The 22684-nt window shown below is 51.3% G+C and overlaps 1 protein-coding gene across 4 annotated transcripts in view; it reads left to right on the top strand.

Annotated features, from left to right (window-relative positions):
* Positions 1–18012, top strand: part of ST3GAL3 (ST3 beta-galactoside alpha-2,3-sialyltransferase 3) — a 184685-nt gene extending 166673 nt beyond the window's left edge. For all 4 annotated transcript variants that reach the window (XM_082311506.1, XM_082311508.1, XM_082311507.1 and 1 more), the window contains 2 exons: positions 3323–3469; positions 17097–18012. In XM_082311506.1, coding sequence (XP_082167632.1) covers positions 3323–3469; positions 17097–17186 — 237 coding nt within the window. In that variant the 3' untranslated portion in view covers positions 17187–18012. The remainder of the gene's footprint in view (positions 1–3322; positions 3470–17096) is intronic.
* Positions 18013–22684: the final 4672 nt, after the last annotated feature.

Raw genomic sequence — 22684 nt, 5'->3', positions numbered from 1 at the left:
AGCTGTGTAGATGCAGCAAGAGAATAATTATAACTGTTTCCTCTCTCTGATACATGTCCCCTCTCATTTGCCACTTCTCTCCTGAGAGGAGAGCCCTTTCCCCTGGACCTGGAGAGCGCTGCTGGGTTGGCTTCTCTGCAGCACAGCCTGGGACACATCCCCAGATCCTACAGGGCCTTCTCTTTCCCGTGCTACAAGCTGGATATGAGGCAGTGCTTCATTTTCAGCAGAGGGAAGGAGGAGCAGAAGCTCAGCAGGCTGTCACAGGAGAAAACCGCTCAGCTTCTATAGTTTAAACCAAATCAGGACCAAAGCACTATATTGACTTACTAATGACATGTAGTTAACCGGCAGTCCTGCTTCTTTTATACTTCTGTTCAAGCTGTCTCCTTTTTTTTTCAAGTCTCTCTAAGTCCCCAGTTACTGTTTAATCTGTCTGATGGTTGCTTCTTCTTTCACATAAGTAGTTTGGAGCAAATGCCCAGTTATGTGTATTTCATCCAGGCGCATGTGGGCGCACATGCTGTTTGTACTTGTTCTTCTCTTAGCAGGTGCTATTATCCACGCTGTTTACTAAGGATGGGCTCTGCAAGCACCCCTGTGCTGCCCTAACAGTTGCTGCCCTAACAGTTACTTCCCTCAGTGAATAGCAGGGATAATAATTTTTACAGTATTTTCTAGGTGGTCCTCTCTAGCCCCCAGGGTTCTGACTGCAGCACTGGGATGTGAGGCTGCATCTCAGCAGTGAAGGTGTGAATGGCTGCAGATCTCTGTCTTCAAGGGGGACAACATGCACTAGGTTGTAGTTACCGTAGCATTGGAGGGTGCTAACATCAATAAGGCATCATTTAATTAAAAACTGCCATCAGACCATCAGTTTCTGAATGTGATTTTAGGGCAAGACAAAACTATTTTGCTAAGGACACAATGTGATTTTCTGACAGTTGTAGGGACCAAACCAGATACATCTACTACAATCAGAGTGGTTAGGAAGTCTTTGGTAGTCTTTGATATTTTAATGATTTTTGAAAGAGGAGCAGGCAGTACTGAGATACCGGCATATCAGGAACTACTGAAGAACAGAAGCAGATGACAAAATTATCTGCTATTTTTCCATAAAGGCTGTTGGAGGTATTATACATAGAAAAAAGTCAGGCGGATATTTGGTGACCAAAGGAAAGTTCACTTTCAATTTCCGTAATCTGTTATTCTCCAAACAGAAATAGGAATATGCTTGAAAGAAAGTTATGGTGGTTTGGCAGTCCTCCCGTAAGGTTGGGTAGTATGATTAATTCTCTGTGGTTTGTAAGACTCACATTAGAAAGTTAGCTCTTAAATGTTAACTTGGCCAGTGAAATTCCCTCCAGGCAAAGACCCTGTGTCTCCCTTGAGCTGTACCGTGGGAATGGTCCCAGTGCAAGTGTGGGTGGTGTTAACGCCATCTTATTCCCAACGACGACACATTCTCAAGCACGTAACCATTTACTCACTGTTTTGGACACTGTAACTACAGCTCAGCTGAGGGAAAGGGTTTTGTGGCAAGTCCGTTTACCAGCTGATGCAATTCCACTGACATCTGAATGTCATCTCCTATGTAAAACATAAAGTGAGAATATCTGAATTTGAGCTGCCATGCCTGGGAAGACAGGATGTTCTTGCATATTTTGAAATTTGCGGCAATTTTCTTATCCTTGCCTAATAAACTCTTTTCCAGTTTTTTTTAAACCCCTCCTTGATATTTTATGGCTACCAGTGAAAATTAAAGTAACCAGAATAAAACCAATATTGTTTGTGGTGAGTATCAATTGAAATTAAGCAGTGAGAACAAAATGACTCTGCTGTTTTTCCTAACATCTAGAGCTGGCACAGGAGGACGTAGTAAGGTCTTTTCATTTCAGATGTGCACTGTTACAGTTGCACTGCAAATGTTTGAATTTAGTGTCTCAGTGATTTAGCCATAAGCAGTTTTTGCACACTTGTCTTCAGATTAGTGTAATTCCAGTGCACTGTAGTGGAGTTCTCCATAGCACATGGGTTGTGCTCCCAGCTCTGCGCATCTCAGCTAGGGTATGTGTGGCATTCTTTGCTTGGAAAATGTTGGTCTTGGGACTGGTCAGGCAATCAGAAGTGAGCAAGACAGTGTGTTGCCAAAAGCCAGTTCCTTTGAATGAGAGGCAGAAACTCAAAACATTGTGTTCCCAGTCTGTTACGAACATCAGGTAAAATGCAATAGCATTGCTCACCGGTTCAGAGGAAACCATTTTAAATGTAAAATATAAGCGTGCAGTTGGTTTCTACATCTCAGCTAAGAAGCTGTCACCCTTGCTGACTGTCAGAGCATGTCCTCTGAATTCATGATACTTTTGATACAGCCAGTGTTGGATGCTCTACAAATGAAGATAAGATATGTGGGTGGATTTCTCAGCCTCTCCCTAGCCCCTGGGGTAAAGCTACCTCTGGATTCATCTGGCTAACGCGGTGCTAGAAGAGTCTGTGAGCTAGGGTTTTACACTGGAAACACTCGTCTATCACAGTGGTCATATCCATCTGAACGCACAAGAGGAGCTGCAGCCAGACAGCACCACTGCCACAGGGCCTCCACAGAAGCCAGATGAATACAACACCCTCGTATGGCACAGGGCAGAGTGCCCTTTGCCTGGGGGGGTGCCCCTGAGCAAGGGAAGGGGACTCAGTGCATGCTGCTGACTGGATCTGCCTGATCTCCTCTCCATCTCCCGGAGCTGTTTAACGGCCTCCTTAATCTACTTTCGCCATCAGTAAAATAAAGAGTTTGTACTGTTCCTCACTTCTGCTCCTGTGTGGTGGCCCATTTGGGATAAGTATTCCTCCTTAGCCTAGCTGGAAGCCAGTAATGTGCACAGAATTGTAATTCACTGTCTAGTCTGTTTTAATTTCAGAAAACTAACGTATCCACAGTGATTCATCCTCCAGCTCGTCTGCTGCCCCATTCTCAGGACAGCAAAGTTGTAGAAGGGGAGTCTGCCCATTTGCATTAATCCCTCTGCCCTGCAATACTCCCCTGGCGAGTCAGGTCATAGAGCCTCAACCAAGAGCTGCTGCTTTTGTGCTAGATGCTTTGCAGGAAGCTGACTAACGTGTGATTTTCTTCACAAGTCGGGAGGCTATTGACCCTGCAAGCTGGCATCGGGCAGCTGATGTGCAGATATAGCCAAATACCCTGTTCCTGAGTTTCTGCTTAGTAGCAGCAGTGCCCGTGTGAGCAGAGGCAGTAAGAGGAAATCTTTGATTATAGAAATGGCAACCTGCTAATGACTTCCATTCCTGCTTTCTCTCCTCTCAGAACATCCCCACCTTGGGAAGCGTAGCAATAACCATGGCGCTCCACAACTGTGATGAGGTGGCGGTAGCTGGGTTTGGCTATGACATGAGTTCACCCAATGCACCGCTGCACTACTATGAGAACATCAAGATGTCTGCCATCAAAGAGGTAGGGAGCTCCTGCCGAGCACATCTTCCTCCCAAGCCCGCCGACCGCCCCGACTCCAGAGCCTGACTGGGATGGTGTTGACAACTTACAGCTTTCCTGTATGGGTCAAAACACAGCTCCACCCATGCATTTGCCTGTAAAATTCTAGACATTCTCCCAAGCGCAATGTGTGTTAAAAATGGTTATTTCTGCTGGGAAAAGTTCTCTGGAATGTGTATATAATGTGATTCCTTCTTCGAGCAGCAGGGAAAAGATTCACATAAATGTTAACTCGAGTAGGGTGAAAGGGAGCAATTATGCTCTGGGGTTGAAAAGGTATGGCCTCCTCCTGCTTTTTTGATCCATTGTATTGCTCTCTAATCCATAGGCTTCTTTTGCTAGATGATCCCCTCCTCAGCCCCTGTGAAATGTGGGGGAGGTGAGATTAGCCCATACATGTTAGCTCTCAGCTGACTGTTCAGCAGCAATTAGCTAGTGTAAACACATCACAGCTCTGTTGAGATTGCTCTTTAAAGCCAGATCTACATTAGAAACATTTTCTGGTACTATCACAGTGAGATGCGAACAGCATTTTTAGAGGAACAAAAGCTCTCATGTTGGTATAATGCAGCAGTATAAAGACACTCAGGTCTGTCCCTTTCCTGTACCAAACTAGAGCAAACTTGGACACTGATCAAAGCTTCTATAGTGGGAAAGTTTGCTGCTTTTTTGGTAGAACTCAATCTTTCCCAGCACAGATGTGGCCCAAGTCTTTCTAAGATTACTTCCCCCTCTTCACTGACTGCTAGGCAGGGAAACTTTCTCTGTCATACTCAACATTGTGAAAAGTTGTATTGTTCATGGACAGTAGCTGCCTCCTTGCACTTGGCATTTGTTCACCTCGAGCACTTTGCCATTGATCCAGGCCAGGAGGGAAGCTGGAAAGTTGTGTTTTTCCAAATCACAAAATTGTACATGTCTTAGGACTCTTACAGGCTGCAGGCTACATGACCCTAGGCAGACTGAGAGGAATTAGAAGTCAGTGATTAGTCAGCTTGAGAAATAAGAAGAGCGTGTCTAATTATCAGAGTAATGAGGCTTTGGAAAAACCTCTCAGCAGAGGCCAAGAGAACAAACTGAGTTTGGGAAAAGACTGTGAGGAGGTCCCCAATATATCAAGGGACTGGACGTTGTGGTCCTGAGGTACCTTCTGGGCCTGTGGAGGTAGCAAGGAAGTCTGCCTTGCTGAATGGAATAACCATGGATTTAATCTGTCCTGGCTGGGAAAGTGAGTGCCCATTTACAGGATTTAAGGGGTACGTCCAGAGAGGAAAACTGAATTGAGTTACTATGTACAGAGGTGGTGTCTGGCTTGTGAAATCCCCGAGTGGAAAATAGCTGAGGAATATCATTCTTGCAATAGTAGAGGAGGTATCATCATTGGCTTGCCCACTTCTAACTCTTCCCTGGGTGTCTGCTTATAACCACTGCCTGAGACAGGACCCTGGGCTACCCAGGCCCAGGTCTGAGTCAGTACAGCTGGTTCCTTAGTCTTCCAGCAAAGTCACAACTATACCAGAGTGCAAATGGATGCAGATGCCTGGCTACAGCAGTGGGTACAGAGACTGTTCATGAAAGTTTCAGAAAAAGCTTTTGTCTCTGTGATGCCACTGTGTCCACTCTGGTGAATTGGCTGCCTTTGGTGGAGAATCACTCTTGCCCAGTTGCTCCTTCTGTCTCATAAGGATGTCGGTCCCACAGTCTGCTCATGAACATGGGGACACTCACAGCGGGTGTCCTGTGCCAGGCCTGTTTTGCAACCTGGTAGGTGTCTCTGACCTCAAGGACACCTACACATGAGCTGACAAGAATGAAGCCTTCTTGCTCTTGATCTTTACATGGGTCAATGGGAAAAGTTGGCAAAAAGAGCTGGATGACAGTCTGTGGTTGAAGTTGCCAGTCCAGATCACTTTGACCTTGATTCCCGAGGCCAGCACCCTGAGTAGGATGCAGAAAAGAGTGGAAGACAGGAGGGAGTCACTCTTGGACACCGTATGTGGTCTCAGGAAAAACCATTGCATGGCACAGGGCAGTAGATGAGGATGAACATGTGAAATGCAACCAGTAGGGTCTCCTAGAGAGACTGGTTGGTGCCTGGTTTGTCAGGCCTTTGCTGTCTGGAAGCTGTCAGTCATCATGTCCAGGATGTTCTGTATGGAGGTGAGGGAGCGTTGAAAGGTTCTGGTGAAGCCTCACTAATGCAGATGTCAGTGGATTTGTTTCTGCAGCCAGGGCTGTTGATGATAGCTCTGCAGGCCAGCGGAGCTGGTTCTAGGAGGAAGGTTCCTGTTCCACTTGAAGGCTGGTTATCTGATATGCATCTGCCCATCTAATCCTCACATCCTCACCCACAAGCTCCTCTTACATTTCGCTGCCCTGGTACAAGAAAAGCCATCTGTTCCCGAGTATCAATAATTAATGCTCCTCCTGCCTCTGCCCCTCCCAATATGACAAATTGTTTGTGATATTGTGGAATGTGAAGAGCAGAGAGAGGATTGCATTTCTTTCTTTCCCATTTAATATTAATTACCAGCTGGTAATTGTTAGTCACCTGAGGGTGAAGTTGAAAGGTGAAGGGCATGATAGTTGAGTTGTGCCTTCTGCAGTTGCCCTCAAAGAACACACAAATGGAGATTTGCCTCAGTCTAGACTGGAAGCGCGCTGCACACTCTGCTTGAACGGAGACCTGCATGTGGTTTGCAAATCGTGAGGCTGCCCTGCATTAGCACCTTGTGCCAGATGTTGCTCTTGGCACTAATGAAAGAAGATTGACCCAGAGCCAAGCTATGCCAAGGTTTTTGTCTGTTCCTTCTGCTCTGGCACCCAAAGGCCCAAGAGCATCCACAGCACTTTCCTCAGTGTTACTTTGGACCTCCGGGATTGTGTCCAGGTCTAGTTTTTCCTGGTCCTCCTCTACATTTCAGCCTCTAAATGAGCTACTAAAGCAGTCTGTGCCTTGAAATTATGCAAGTATCATCTTTGTCCTCTGTCTGGCCTGCAGACCCATGCAGGCTGGAGTACTCGTTCCTGGGTAGGGGAGTGGAAAAGGTTTGCTTAACGTAGCAACATCACAGCACTGAAACAATTGCCATGGGATGCAGCTGTTCCACCATAACGAACATCTCAGGCAGGAGCCCCTGCAGTTTCACCAGGCTTTGGTGGGCAGAACCTGTGTTTCTGAAGTTCAAGTCTTTTCCCTGACTGCCAGGCTCCTCCAGCCCGAATGACCGAAAATCTTCAGTGTTTAAGCCTGGAGAGCAGCTGCAGGGAAGCACTCCAGCTCCACCCTGAAACCATCACTGTCTTTACAGAGGAAATGTAAACACCAGCAGCGTCCTGGGTCTGGAGGTGCCACGTGTGTGTGTGGCTCATGGGAGCCTCCCTGGAACATCCATCAAGCCCTTTCCCTTGCCTGGTGTCCTCAGGGGGAGCAGGCCTGCTGGTGAGCGTGCAGCCTCTCGGCAAGGTGTGTCGCTGATTTACACTTGAGGCCTGCTTGACATCTCTCTGGACACCCTTGAAACCCTGTGACTCATCTCCGAGGAATTTGTTCTGATTACATAAAAAAAAGCCAGCAAAATGCACTCCCTTGCTCACAGCTGGGCGGAGATGCCTCTCCCATGCCAAGACTGAGGTGATAACATCTCTGTGGAAATGAATGTGATTTTTCCTGTTGCTCTGTGGGACTGGCGGCTGAATTTCCAAGAGGCGGAACAGGCAGCCCCAGTGTATAGTTTTGCTTAGTCTTTGCTTTCCCCGCGGGGGTAAAAGCCCTCAAGGTCCAAGATTGTGCTGCAATTGCTACCGGAGGAGGCAGCTGCCTCCACTGCCTCTTCCAGCATCTCAGACTGCCAAGGGCTGGGCAGGCGTTTCCTGCCCCAGAGGAAAAGGCTCTGTGAGGAGGCAGATGCTCTGGAGCTTCATCGGTGCTACCAGTCATGGGGAGGTGTATGGTCTTGGGACCCTGGCCAGTAGTATGGCTGCAAATGGATTCTCCTGTGCTTGTGAGTGCTCATGGGAGTAGATTTCTCCAGTTAAGTCCTGGATGCCTTCCTTACCCTCTGTCCTGGGTAGTTCGGTGTGCACCAGCTACAGTATATCCAGGCAGACCTGGTGGAGAAGACCCTTTTCTGTTCATAAGCATGCTCCGGAGAGCTTCTGGAAGCGCACTGGTGCAGTGCTTTCAGTTTCAGGCTGTGAGCTGGAAGATCAGTGCTTGCAGCACAAAACTGCTCCTCCATCCCAGCTCTGCTGCCCAGCACCTTCTCCCTTGTCTCTCCTCTTCTCCCCATCGTGGCCAGGGGTGCAGAGTCCCTGGCTTGCACTTCAGCAGGGGTTTTCTGGGTGGTATGAAGACACTCTGCTGTTCTCTGCTCTGTTACTGGGAGACCACTGCCCAGTAGACCCCATGCTGTTGTGTAAATTCTCACAGGTGATTTTTCAGCTCTGATCCTGTCTCTTTGTTTTAACTTACAAAATGCAGAATGTCCAAGGGTGTCATCTCCCTTCAGTTACTATTTTCCCTATTCCCAATAACTTTGCAACAGCTTTCGACCCTTGGCTGCTTCCATTAATGCTGTACAGAAAATGATGGAGTCCTTGCCAAGGTGTCTGCTCACTTGTTTCTGTTTTCGTGGCAATGAGTCCATTGGAGCTGAATTTTGATATAGTTTATTGTATTTTTATTTCTTGCTCAGGTCCTGTAATGCTTCCTGCCCAAACACTGCATAAAAGTGTATTTTTAGCACAGGTCTTCTATTTTATTACTGTCTTCTATTAAAGTAGGAGTGTCAGGTCCACTGGGAACATAGGGAAGGAAACGTGGAAATGGAGGTGAGGAAAAAGGGAATAATTTTAAAATAGAGTGAAGGCTTTTCCAGATTAAAAAATGAATGAACCTGCCTATAAGGATTACAATAGACCTTCATTGCTAATGGCAGAACAGGCTAGTGTTTCAGGCAGAAATTATTTCAGGATGGGAAAGTGACAGTGTTTAGAATAGTAAAAACATATCCGTAAGGAGCTGATGAAACAGAGAGCAGGAGGCTGTCCTAAATCATGGGAACAAAGCACAAGACTGGCTCCCAGCATCCCTCCTCCGTGTGCTCTGCCCTGAGCCTGACAGCACACAGCCTTCCCCAGCCTCGTGATCCGGAGGTGAGCTTCAGTCTCCTGGTCATTTCTTGCAGGAGCAAGAACGTGAGCAAGGAGTCACCTCAGAGGCAACACAGGGAGCACCCCAAGCTGTCTTCTCAGCAGCTGGGTGCAGACTGCCTCACGCACTTGCAGTTGGTAAAAATGGAGAATGCATGCTTAAAAGCCACCCGTATCCCTCCAGAGCCCATCTGTGGCATTTGTGTCGCGTGGTAGAGCTGCTGACTGGTCTCCTTTTCAGTGTAGAAGCAGATCAAGCGCCAACGCCGATGTTGTTGGAGGTGTCAGCTCCTTTGATACAGCTGTGCCTGGCGCTTCAGTGACTCGCTGCCTGACCCGAGGGGGAGGTGGCGCGGCTGCCTTTGATGGCTTCTTTCTGATCATTGGCTCCGCTTCCCCAGCAGGTCTTTGTGGGATGCTGGAGGACACCATCTTGTAACACTTCTTATTCAGCCTGTGTAAGGGCTGTCACAAGGGCCAGGGGAGGTGGCCTGCAGCACGCAGTGACACACAGCTTTGTCTCTGTCTCTCCCCGCCAGCAGCTACCTCTCAGAATAACCCACAAACATCAAGTTTGGAGTCTCGGCCCATAAAAGCACAAACAATAGTGCTTTATCATCATCTGGGCTCTCTCTGTGAAGCCGTCCTTTGCATTTTAAATCAACGCAAGTTGCTTGGGAGGGGGTGGTTGGGCTGCTTCAGGCCTCCAAGTACCTTAAAGTTTGCGGTAGCCAACAAGAAGAACAAAACTCCTTTGAAAGCCAGGCAGATGTCTAGCCTGGTGATTTATAGACTGAAAACACAGCTATTCGAGCCTGGCTGATGAATTGCGATTGGAGTAGAAGGAATGGTGCAGACTGAAATGAAGGTCAGCTTTGGAGGGGGAGGTTAGGGGCTGGGGCAGGGGGACCTCTGAAAGGGCAGCGCTTTTTCTTGGGGCCGGCAGTGATGACTGATGAGGTTTATACATTTTTGTCTTTGTTTAAAAGCCACCTGTTTGACAGCATTTTGGCTGAACGAAGGCCTCACATGCTGTTCCTGTGCATAAGGACTGTGTGTCTGTGTAATAGAAATCTGGAAAAGATTGGTGGAATAGCAGCCATGACCAGAGCACAGGTATTGCCTTGTTCAGTAGGACAGAAGTATGGTAACACTCATGGGGTTCCACTGTGCAAGGTGGAATAACAGCAAGGAAGGTAAGGCTGTAGGATGGACAAAAACAGAATTAGGGTTTGGACAAGATCTCTGTAGGAAAAGACAGTAAAAGATCTACAGGGGTGTGCTAGAGCCCAGCTGCTGACCCCAACATTAAACACAGGCCTCTGTAGGGGTGCTAGGTACCACCAGAAATTGCACTGTCACAGATGTATGCTGACAGCCAGTATTACTGTCAAGGGGAGAGCCCAGGTATTGCAAGATGTGTTAGCTAGGTCAGCTCTTCTCACCAACCGTGAGGGCACAAGAAGAGCTGGTGGGCTTTCAGAGCTGTTTTTAGCAAACGTGAAGACCTTGCAGAGGGACGTTTTAGGAAATAGCCTTTGATCAAGTGCCTTCATGGTTAAATTAAATGGAAAGGCAACAGAAGGGATGTTACAACTCAGATTTTGCTTCCAAAAGGTCGGAGCTTGATAAGCAAGGTGGTGGTGGCACTCAGCAGTGCTGGTGGGGTGCTCAGTGGAATTGCGACATGTGCGCAGACTATGACCTCTTTGAATTTAGGCCTAGCCTAGGAGAACGGGCTACCAAAAGCAGATGCACTGAAGAGCTTGTGGACTCACTGTAGACTTGAGATTTTTTTTTTTTTCTTTTTGTCAAAAGTGCAAAAATTATCTGCAATTCATGTTTGCAGCAAGGGGGGAAATGGCAGGAAAAGGCTGTAGACGTAACTTCATAAACAACTGCTGCACAGTGGTGTTAGAAATAACAGAGGAGTGGGAGAGAGCATCAGGCAGTGAGGAGGCTTCACCCTGATGGTTGGAAGGGACAAGGATAAAGTGAAAACTGGCAAAAGTCAAGCTAAATTAGGTCTTGCAAAGGAAAATAAACAAACACTGGACAGTCCCGCTGCCAAACAAATAATACAGAAACAGGGAAAGAATTACCAGGGCTGTGGCATCCAGGGAGGTGAAGGAAGCAGAAGCCATAGGGATTAAAGAGCCAAAGTGGGAACCACATGAATGAGTATATTACCTCCATAAGGGTGATATGATGAACGTGAGGGAAAGGGTGGCTTACGGTAAGAAGTTCATAGAAACAGAAAATGACTGGATCAGCAGTGAAAGGCAAAAGCCCATGAAGCTAATGGACTAGGCGTGAGAGCCTGAGAGATCTCTGTTCCAACCACTGCGCTGTTGAGCCAATTAAGCTGCAAGTCCAGAGGAAAAGGCCCTCAATAAATCTATCAGGTTACATGTGGTTCCACAGGATTAGATTGTAGTGGACGTAATACCTTTTTCCTTTCTTTTTTGGGGGGATGGGAGCAAGGCAAGGAAAATAATCCCGTCAAATTCAGACCTCTTAATCTGACCTCACAGGTACTATTCAGAACTTCAGAGCAGAGTTTAAATGAAAAAATAATTAAATCCTGAAAGTAAACACAATATGGATTTACCAAAGGCAGGTTACAAAAACTAGTTTAATACCTTTATTTGATTAAAAAAAAAATCATTCTGGGGACAGAGGAAGTGTAGTAGCTCAGTCTGTCTGAAGTTCAGTTAAGCGTGCGATACTGTGCTGTGTGAGATATTAGTGAAGCTTCAGAAGCTATGGTTTGGTGCAACACCTGTATGTGAATAGTCTCTCTAAAGGAGAACACAAAGAGCAGCACTGAATGGACGGCTGGGAGTTCCCCTGCAGGAGGTCATGTTTGGTGTTTGTTTTCATGATTTTTGGCACAGAAGGCAATGGTGTGCAAGTGGAATTTGCGATGATACAAAACCAGGTGTGGTCAATACAAAGGAAGGTCAAAATAGCATCCGGGAAGACCATGAGCACCTTGAGAACAGGAGTAAACTGGGTGGCATGAAACCTAAGAGTATGAATGGAAGGTCATGCTGTTTGGGGCAATAACAGAAATTTTGACACTAAGCTGGGAAAGCATTATTTGGCAATGGCAGAGGAGGAAAATGCTTAGATAGGTATGAATAAATCACAGGATAATTCAGGGTGGCAGGCTGTTACTGTGAAAGAAAAGGCAAATACAGCTCTGGAAAGACTTGAGGAGAGGACTTGTTGTAGAGACAGAGAATTGCCTCTCCATGAGGCAATGGTGAGCCCTTTTTCTGCTTCCCGAGAAGGAAATTTGGAGTAAATAGGGACAGAGGAAGCTATGACGCATCTGGGAAATTTCCCAGTTTTCATAGAGGAAATGAACAGCCTCTTTTGGTAGAAGGAAAAAGAAAACATGGCTTGTTCAGCTTGGTAAAGTGAAGACTGAGAAGAGATACAGTTGTTCTGTGTGTATGTATTAAGAATAAGCAGAAGCTAAAAGAGCTGTTTAAAGTTTCAAGTTGGTGTGAGAATGACTGGGCTTAAAGGAGCTGTGAGTAAATCTTTCCTAAACACGAGAAGAGGAGGGTGCCCAGCCCTCCCTTTTGTTTCAGTGTGTGTGACTCCCGAGGGGTGCAGGCGGGACGGGGCGGTCTGCGGTGCTGCCATGTCCTGGCGGATGGACTGAGCAACGGGGACTGACCAAGGCAGGGCACTGGTGCCATGGGAGGTGCGCTGGGAGGCGAAACTGCGGCTCAGGGATGGCCATAAAACACCTAGTGTGCGTGGGCACCGTGCCAAGACCAGAGCAAGGGCTTGGGCAAGGCAGAATCATGAAAAATAAGCAGCTCTAGAGACAAGGCAGTGCAGGTTAAAGGTAGAGATAAATTAGCACCAATGGAGACTGGAAACCGACTGTTAGCAGTGAAGTAGCACTTCTTGCTGCTGCTGTGGTTTCTGTGCAGGTTTTCAGGGAGAAATGCTGCTGACTTTCAGAAATACAGAGGATGTAACAGAACTGAGAAACCTCCTGCTTACAACTTGCTGTTTTTCTTGAATGCATTCCTCATTGACTTCACTCTCTGTGATTTAATCTTCCTGTATTTTAAGATATTGTAATATACTTGATAAGACTAATGTGCTCTGAAGCTGAGGCATTCCCTGATTGTAATTGATTACAGATGGGGAGCTTACCTTCCTCCTGGGTTGGTCTCTGAAACATTTTCTTAGTCTTAAAACATTCTACTTGGCTTCTCTTGAAGGGACAGAGGATGTTTTGTGCTTCCTTTTGGAGTCGTCAGTTAAAAAAGGACGGGTGGTTTGGGGCTGCTGCATTTGCATAACGCTGAAAGGTGGCTTTAACTGATGATAAATTTTGATCTAATAACTGTGACCAAACGATCACACTTCAGACCCACTGCCACCTCTCTGGGATGGACAGCCATAACAGTGCATCTGCTTGCAGAGTGACTCTCCTCCTGCTGTTTCTCTCTGCACTGAAAAGAGAAAACATCTACTAATCAGAGAGAGACCCGAAGCAAAGGAAATCCCAGCCTGATCCCCAAACAGCGAGGAGGGCTCTGGAGCCTCCTGCAGTGTTCCTGGTGGAGGTCCCAGGAGTTCATTACTCCGGCTGGGGGCTCAGACAAGCAGCCCGTTTGTTTGCACAAGTGGAAGCAAACGGTTGGACTTAATGATCTTAAGGGTCTTTCCTAACCTAAATGATTCTATGGTTCTGAGCTGTATCAGCTGCCTGTTCGATGCGAGGGGAGGGGGGAGAGGGCAGAGCCAGTCTGCCAGGTCGCAGGAGCAGTGGTGGTAGTGACATGCAGGGACAAGAAGGTGGAGGTGGCAGTGAATGCTCCGAGCTGCTCTGTTGCTGTCTGGAGGTGCAGATTCATGAGAGAAGAGCTGGAGTCTTCTGCTTGTGATGCTGAGGTGTAGCTTCAGGACTCGGGGCAGGAGCTTTATCAATGTGAATAATGCGGCATACAGGAGTAGGAAATGAGGCAGTAATGGCTCGGTGTGCACGGGAAGAGAGGGTCAAAGCAGCCAGAAGGGACAGTGAGCATCTTGCCGGCACAGCCAAAGCGTATCCAGCATCCGAGGGCAGGAGAAGGCCTCTTTGCTGTAGCAGCAGGAATAAACCACCAGCATTGCAGCCACTTCATGTAATCCTTCTCCAGGTGTGGATCCTGCTCACAACATTCTGCTTAAAATGTCAAAATGAGCACTCTGACAGCACAGCCCTGTCCATGGGAATGCGGGTGGCTGAAGCATTGCCTCTTTCTTACCATCCTGCTGCAGCTCAGGACACTGCGTCAGCTGAAAGATTTCCAGGACAGCTTGCCCGTGAGCTTGGTTACACAGGGCACCTCAGCTTACCCAGGGAGGGGTAGCAAAAGAGAACTTCCCCTTACAACAGCCGTAACATGGTCCTGGCCCCAAAGCAAACTGAGCCTGCCAAGGCTTGGCTTTTCATAAGACCCTGCAGCCGGCTCACAGAGCCCTGCCGCCTGCCAGGCCCTGCTGGCAGTGTGTGCTGCCCAGGGTGCTATTTAGGGTGTATGCACCCTAAAACCTGCTGAGTTTTAGGGTGTATTTTGTTGCCTTTCACCTGTCAGGGCAATGGGAGTGAGGTGCCTGCCTCTCTCTGGCAGTTTTGAGAAATCTGCTCCGGCCCTTCTCCCAGCTGCTGCCGCTGGGGCTGGAATGCAGCTTCCTTTGCCTGATGAGCTCTGTCTGTCAGTGGGGTGAGTCCCTCTCCTGTAATCAGTAACTCGAGCTGGTGTTGAAGACGTGCCTCATCCCTCCTGCCCGTGGTGCTGTCAGGCGCGGGGGCAGCAGCACCACACCAAGCGAGCGCTCTGCTAGTGCTTTTTGTGGGGGACGAAAGCCCGTCCTCACCAGGGAATCCTCTTCCTCTGTGGTCTTACATTCAACCACAAAACACTTGAGAACAGCCGCAGACAGCACTGAGGTCCGTGGATCAAATGGGAGGCTGAATTCCCTTACATATGTGGCTTTCTGCTTGGAAAGAGGAGTTTGTGGCAGTGCCCAGGGTATAGAGCAGCCTGGATGCTGAACAGCCAGAAGTTTATAGGTCTTGCCAGCAGCCTTGCAGTCAGTGCTGGAGCCAGACCTAGCCGTAATGTGAGAGACTGCAATTTTATTGCCTAAAATTTTATTATCCACCTCCTGTACTTAAATTCCTGTTCCACTTGTACCATTCATGAAGCAGATTTCCCCTTGCTGTCTCTTCAGGCTCTTGGATGTGGCCTGCAGTGAGGTTTTAGGTGGTTTGAGTTTGCCTAGAAGCAGCTGCTTCCCCTGTTACTGTCCATACCAGGGGACGCAAGCAGGTTGTACTGGGTGAAACCAGTTGGCTTCTTATACCATTTGATGAGGCTGAAAGACGGGAAGGAGGGATCAGCTTGTGCTATGACGTGTCAGGCACATCAGGCTCCCTGGTGCTCCAGATAGGCTTTGAACAACAAGCCCAGCCAGATGTAAGTGAATCCATCGAGACCTGGTGTTCCCAGCGTGGCCTCTGTGCCAGCAGACAGCTGCTCGCTGCCTGTTGGCAGGAGCGCGCACGCACGCTTGGCTGCGTCTGCCGGTGCCGTGCGTTCCTAGCAAGGGGCTGTGTTGTCAGAAGAGACGCTGCTGCGTGGCGGGGGCCAAGCCCGGGACCCCCCCGCTGACATGCCACATGTGGGACTGTTTCCAGTACATTGGGGGATCCTGGCTCCAGTTGACAGGCACACGCAGCCCTGCTCTGCCAGCTCCCTCTGCTCTGCACCACCATCGCTCCCACTGCTGCTTTCTGAAATTCATCCTTTTTTCCTTTTACGAGCCAGCTTTCTTCCCAGTGCCAGTTTTCAGTTTCTGCTTTTAAGCTAGCAGAAGCCAAGCGCTGAGTTGGTTCTGGGCAGAGTCTTTTCAGTTTAGAGACAGGGTCTTCTGCATTTTCAGAGTCCTAAAGAGCACCAGCACAGTTTAACACATGTGGCCCTGTTGTTCCTGGTGCTGGTGCACCCTTTGCAGCATTCAGGTAACAGTGTCACTGGAAGCAGAGGAAGTCAAAGACTTCTTTTGAACACAGGTTGCAAGGTAAGACCTGCCTGAACTTTCCTTAGCAGCTTTAACTGTCGTCATTCCTGTGCACTGAGGGGATGGAAGTGGCTTGTCAATGCACAGTAGCAGCAAGAGAGGTATTTCCAAAATGTGCTGGAGATTTAGAGAGGGACCTTCAGTCCCTTGGGCCTCTTGGCAGCAGGCTCCATGCCATGACCGGGGCTGCCTGTGCCACGCAGTCAGCAGTCGTGACTGAGAGCTGCTTGTCGTGGACAGGACAGGACACCCACAGATGACAGGAGAGCCACATGCACGTTGTGTGTGATGGATGCCACCAGTGCTTTGCAGGCAGGTGCCCACAGTTTTGCAGTGAGTAAACTGGGTTTAGATACCTACGACAGAGTGCCCTCAGAGGGCTCATTGGGCTAGCACTTTGTTGGTTGAGGTCATTTCAGGAGGGCTCCTGTAGAGTGATTTTATCATGGTCCAGATGATATTTAGAGCTCGGATTACCTGCTGGCCAGAGCACTGTGCTGGAGACCTGGATTCATTTACCGGGATTCTTGTCCTATTGGGAGATTTTGGGGAAAGTTGCTTTTCCCTGCTCTGCCTTGGTCTCCCCAGGGGACAAACCACTTACTGCTTTCATTAAGTGCTTTAATAGTACCAGCACAGGGGGGTGATGGCAGATGCTCTGATCACGACTAAAGCCTGCTGCAGGGAACACATCTGGGTGGGCTGAGACCAGCTATAGCAGTCATTGCTCTGAAGTGCCTGGCTGGGAGACGTGACCATTTCACCCTTCACATTGTATTAGCGTAAACTTTAGCGTGTGATTTCCTCTTGATAAGGCTAGCAGAGGCAAGAGCTGGCCTTGATGGGGCTTGTCCTGGGGCTTTTCAGCTGCATGCACCCCCATGCATTCTCCAGAGACCTCCCTTGGCAGGGAGCTGTATGTGGGTACAACGTGTCCTGCCACTGTGTCCTCTGCCAGCTCTGTTCCCCAGCACGCATCACCATTAATGATGTGCTGTTGGACTCACGTGTGCCATGGCTTGGGAGGGCACTGTAACCAGCTACGTCTGCTCAAGGCACCTGGGTTGCCCAGATCTCACCCTGCCAAAAAAACTTCACCCAGCCCATGGGGAGACCCCCTACGTCAGGTACACGGGTCTGACCCTGCTGGCTGTATCAGCTTTAGATAAGAGAAGGCCCTTGGTCTGCAAGGGCTCTTCTGGTCTGCAGTAGGGTCTGTCTCCTTGGCAGAAGCCACTGCCCTGCCCCAGCTGGGGTCTCCCATAACGTGGGGAATGGGAGCATGCTTGGCCAGGATAACTTCTGACCTCCTGTCTTTCCCATTTCCTTCCAGTCCTGGACGCACAATATCCAGCGGGAGAAGGAGTTCCTGCGGAAGCTGGTGAAAGCCCGAGTCATCACTGACCTAACCAGTGGGATTTGAGTGGCTGCAGCCACTGCCTCCAAGGGAGGAGACAAAGACGCACGCTGCAGCTCTGGGAGCAGGCACTGGCAGCCCCCTCGCAAGAATCCCACCTCACTGAAGACACACAGAGATGCCCAGGTGCTCTGGGAAGACCCTCTCACATTGCCAGTCTGCATGAGGGTTGCATCAGCTTCCTCCAGGCCTAGAGCTGGCAGGAGGTGGGCAAGGGGCTGAGCGGGCAGTTCTTGAACTCTGCATCGCAGACGGATCTTCTGTATCCTGAATTAAACAGGAAAGACTCAGGAGAGAGAAGAAAGGTTTGTGAATAAAACGGTTTGTGCCAAATGGGAGGTGACGCTGCCCCGAGGCAGCAATGCCTGAATGTACAAAGTATTATTTTTTAAAAGAAACTCTGCTGGAATCGTACTAGAAATACCAAGGTGCAAGGCAAAGTCTGCTTGTGCACAGCCCTGCAAAAAGCCTGGCCTCTCCATGCTCCATCTGCATTGTCACTGGCCTCAGACCTTTCCCCAGGAAAACAAATCCGTCCAAAACTTCGGTGTCCTTGGTGCTGCTATAATTCGAAGGGAGAATAATAGCTTTCTCTCATTCTCCACTTGGAGCTTCTGGATGGAGATGAGCATGGGTTTGTTTTTCTGCACTTTTCCTTGCTTCCTGCATAGAGGCAGCAGCAGCAGCAGCCACTTGGCTGCGTTTTCCGTAACCATTTGCCCTGCTCTGCCTCTGCCCTGACCCCAAGGTGGAGTGGGGAGCTGATGGCTTTCTCTGCCTGCAGCAGACCCTCCCCACCTTCCTGCCTGTCCCGGCACCGAGGAACCTGCCTCATTGTGCTCAAGGCTTTCAGGCCTCTTGATTTGTGCCTGCTGTGCAGGGCCGCCATGGAGTCTGTGCAGATTGGTGTCACCGGTTCTGGACAGCATCTCACTTTATTTTTGTGTGGGAGAGGAGTAATTTATTCTTTGGAAGAAGGTCAGATCTTGCGCAGAGATCTGAAGCTTTACAGTTTGAGAGCAGGCCGACGAAGATGTTTGTTTTCCGTTCCAGACTCGATCATGTTCCCTATTTAAGTGATGTGTGACCTCAGTGATGATGGAGCCTGCTGGCACGGGTAGGGGCCTGCTGGGAACCCTCACTCTCTGCTCGGCCCCTGCTCACTTCATTTCCAGGCTCCTCCCGGGCTGCTCTAGCACTGCTGCTCCTCCTGCTCTCAGGAGGACATCCCTTCCTTTGCCGTCTTGGTCCCGAGATGCAGTATTTGCACATTTGATTTGTATACGTATTTCAGAGGAGCTGGAATAAACTGAGCAACCTGGCCGAGTGAGAGGACAGTGAGGTGGTCTCATCCACCTGGAGAGCATGGGCAGAAGGGAGATTGCCAGGGGAATGGTTACAGGTGGAAATCGGCTCCCGCGCTCTCCTAGCTTGGAGCAGGCTGGACTGCACCCATGGGCGCTGTCCCAAGCCGAGTCCCTGTGTGTCAAGGCACCGCCGTGCAGCCAGCCAGTGCTGGGGTCAGTGGAGGGGGGATCCTGGAGGAGTGCTGGCTGGGCTCATGGTCCTGGCACTGCAGCTGAGGTAGCCTGAGGATTGCAGTCTGCCTTTCTCTGAGCTGAAGGGAGAACATGGCCCTGACATGGACAAGGGATGCTCAGAGCAGGGCTCTAATGGTTCCCCTGGGCCGCCTCTGCTCCTGCTGACTTGCAGGGGGCTGTGGCTCTGGGGCCGAGACCCCAGAGGGGACGTGCAGGAGGGGCAGGCAATGACCCAGGCATGGGGCAGAGGAGCAACCTGCATGGAATGGTTTGAGAGCAGGCTGCAGACAGAGGCGGCTCTCAGGATATGGTGCTGAGTGCTGCCCACAGACTGGCATGGGATGTGCCCCTCAGGAGCCTCTCCTGCGTGGTGTGCCCATAGCCAAGGAGCTTGCTCAGGGGCAAGTCCTGTCCAGCTTCTGGTCATGGCTGCTGCTTGCCTTGTAGTCTGGGAGCAGCTCAAAGATCCTGCCTCTTCCAGGCCGCAGAAGACAGGTACTGGGAGGCTGTCCCTTCCCGTTCCCCTCCCCATGTCCCTTCCCCTGTCCCGCTGGCCTCACAGCCAGGCGGTCCCTGCTCCCCCCCCAGTACATGCCTCCCCCCCAGGATGCTCTGTGAGGTTTCCAGCATGGAGAACTGGGGTTTCCAGCAGGTTTTTGAGCATATGCTGTGGCAGATACTCCTTTGAATATTCTCCCCCAATTTGTTTTTCCTGCTCAAGGAGCCCAAGGGACTGGATTTCCATGGCTCTCACGAGGTGACACTCCCTTTGCAGTTCCTGGGTGTCAGCCTGGACCTGGGACCATCGTCTGTAGAGTCCCTGCCATGGTGGCAGTGGGGGTGCCTGGGCTGGACCTGGCCGAGGTTGTGGCTGGGGAAGGGTGGGCACCTGCCCTCTGCCTTGGTGCTGGAACTGGGTCTTTAACCAGCTGCTGTGGGAGCCCTGGGGCAGTGACAGGGTGATGGGCCACATCTGCATGCTACAGTGAACTGAGATGCCAGAGAGCTCGTGGCTGCAGCCAGGAGGAGGAGGAGGGGGGTAAAGAGCCTTTGGTGTACATGCTGGGCTCCTCTCCACCCCCTGGGGGGAGCACCCCCATGGAGGCTTGTGATGACACTAATTTGATTTAGTCCGTTTCATTGAGCACTACAAAGCTACGGGGCACCTTTATCTTCCAGCTCACTGGCTCCAGGTCCAAGGAGAGAGCATGGCCCCTGCTCTGCTTTCCCTGGTGTCCCAGCTCCCCACCACGGCCAGGGAGAGGTCCTGATGGGAAGCTGTCCCTGCAGACCAGGGAGGTGACTCCAAGCCCTTCCCTCCACCTTGGTGGGGGTCTCCAGGCAGAAGTGCCCTGGCTGAATAGGTGAGCGCGTGGCCCAGGGTGACTGTGGTGGGTCAGGACCACCTGCAAGTAGAAGGAAAGAGAGGATGAGAGGTTGTTGGGGGCCAAAGGCTCCCCTCTAACTCACTGTCCCCTTTGACATTGGTGGGGCAAGCACACCCATGGAGCATCCCTACAGCTGGGCGACGGGGTTGTGCACCCCAGCCCCAAACGCAGTGCGCAGTGCTGGGTTTCACTCCTGGATGCTGTTCCTTTGGCTGCCTCCCCATGTGCACCTGCAGCCACCTCCCGCCCTCCGAAACGCTGCAGTCCTGCCAGCTCGGAGCGGTGCACGCGGGTCAGAGCAGGGTCAGTGGGACGGATGCGAGTCTTGGCCTCTCCCTCGCAGTGACTCACCTTTTCAGCTCGGAAGGGAGAGCCCAGGGGAATTCTCCACAGCCTAAATATAGAGCGGGGTTGCCTGGCGCCTCTGACGCGCTGCGGTGCAGAAAGGCCACTTGGGTGGCAGGGAACGTGCCTAGAGAGAGGCTGGGGAAGTGCAGAGAGGTCGGGGAGCCAACTCCCGCAGCAGGGTTTTGCTCCGGCTGGTGCAAAGAGCAGGTCTGGGGAGCTGCAGGCCAGCCAGCATGTGCTTCTCCAGGGGAGAGGGGCTGCCAGAGAGCTGCTGCTGCGCTGACCACACCATGAGCACAGGCTGCTCATGCATTTGTGGCGTACAGCCCTCCCCAGCGCCCGCCACCCTGGCATTGGGCTCCCTCCACCAGCTCACCCCATTAGAGCTGGCCGTGCGGCAGCCTGAAGCTCACATGTGCCAAACGGAGGCACCACGGCCAGGGAGCACGAGGCAGGAGCGGGATCCTCTGCGGCCCAGCATCCCTCAGCCCTGGGCTTCCAGCATCTCCTTTCCCTGGGAGGGAGCAGCGGGAAGGCCCTGCCCTGCCATGCTGCTTTACCCCTCAGTGCAGGCGCTGCTGGGAGAGAGGGAAGGTGTCAGGACAGGGCTATCTGTGTCAAACAGGGGCAGGCAGGCTGGGTACAGGCAGCACCAGGGGACAGGCAAGGGCTTCCAGACTGCCTGACAGGGAGGCGGCCACCATGCTGAGCTCCACCGGCCCCAGCACGGCACCTGCCATCGGCCCAAGCGTGCGTCACACACAGTATTAGAGACGTGTCCTTCGGTGTGGATGACCCAGCCCCTCCGGGCACTGGCTCCTTGCACAGCCTGCACAGGGACTGTCTCCGAAGGCCAGTGCGCTCGCCAGTACTGTACCAAGCTGAGATGTAAGAACTCAATGAGTTTTTAAAATTAGTTTTAGTTTCTGCGATTTTTTTTAATTTCCCCTCTAGGCAGGGAGGGCAAGAGTCTTGCAGGCTCCTCCAAGCCGGCTTATGTCACATCAATTCAGTCATATCACAGAAGCAATAAAGCTATCAAACAAGCTTGGCTGGCCTCTTTCTTCTGCTGCCTTTGGCCTTCTCTAGGGGAGGCAGAGGGATTCCCCTGCTCGGGCTGTCCCCAGCCTGGTTTCACCGCTGACTCCTCCAGCACGGTAGCGCAGAGGCAGCTGCCGGGAGCTGCAGCTGGCCGATGCCACCGGCCTGGCGCTGGGGACAGCAGAGGGCTGCGCTCCTCCTCGCTGGTGACCTGAGGGGTGGGAGAAGGGCTCGCAGGTTGGGTACATGTCATGTCGGGGAGCAGACGGGCTGCCTGCGACTCTGCCTGCTCTCTCGAGGACTCCCTGCCAGCGGGGTGGCTTCCCGCCAAGGGTCACAGCAGCGATAGGGCTGGGTGCGGCCCTGACAAAGGCAGGTGTCCGGCCAAGTGACTTTCTCACCCCAGTGTCCAGGAAGGAAGCGGTTTAGGAAGCCGGGGGCCAAGGCTGTGACCGGCTCCGACACCTGCCAGGTCCCAGCGCAAGGAGCGTAACCAGCGACGCCACAGGGCTTCCAGAGCCACAGGAGGAGTCGGGGACAGTCCCATTGCCCCAGGGGAACGGGGTGGCCGCTTCCAGGTGGGTGACCTGTCTGCCAGACCTGCCAGCTCCTGAACACAAGGGGTAGCTTCCTGCCAGCACCGATGGGAGCCCGCAGAGGCAACTCCCCTGCGTGTGGCAGGGCAACTCCCTGGTGTGGGGCTGCAAGTTCCAGGTGCCGCCCAGAAAAGAGATGCTGGAGCTGCTTCAGTCCCTCCTTCCTGCCCTCCTCTCTTCCCAGCCCTTAAATAGCAGGGCCACCGCTGCCATGGGGCTGTGCCAGCCCCAATGGTGGCCTGTGCCCCGTCCTGGCCTTGGGAGGGCTGTGGAGGGGGAGAGCGCAGAGCCTGGGACTGGGGCACATGCGGGCAGCCCGTGGGAGGTTCAGGTCAGCAGAGACAAGGACACTTGTTCTGGAGCAGGTGTCCCCAAAGGAGCCAGCCGTATCACTGCTGAGATGGGGACGATGCAACCGGTAGGTCCATCTGCGTCACAGCTCTCTCCCACACATGTTTTGTCACACCCAGCCATGGCCTCGCACAGGCACGGCAGCAGCCACAGCGTGCTCAGTCCTGCCGTCTGGCTGGACGGCATCACCCCCATCCCGCCTCACGCAAGGGTGGCACCCTCAAGGACAGATGTCACAG

This window comes from Platalea leucorodia, assembly GCF_965183815.1.
Source record: "Platalea leucorodia genome assembly, chromosome: 5".
Classification (NCBI taxonomy): Eukaryota; Metazoa; Chordata; class Aves; order Pelecaniformes; family Threskiornithidae; genus Platalea; species Platalea leucorodia.
This window is presented reverse-complemented; position numbering and strand designations above follow the sequence as displayed.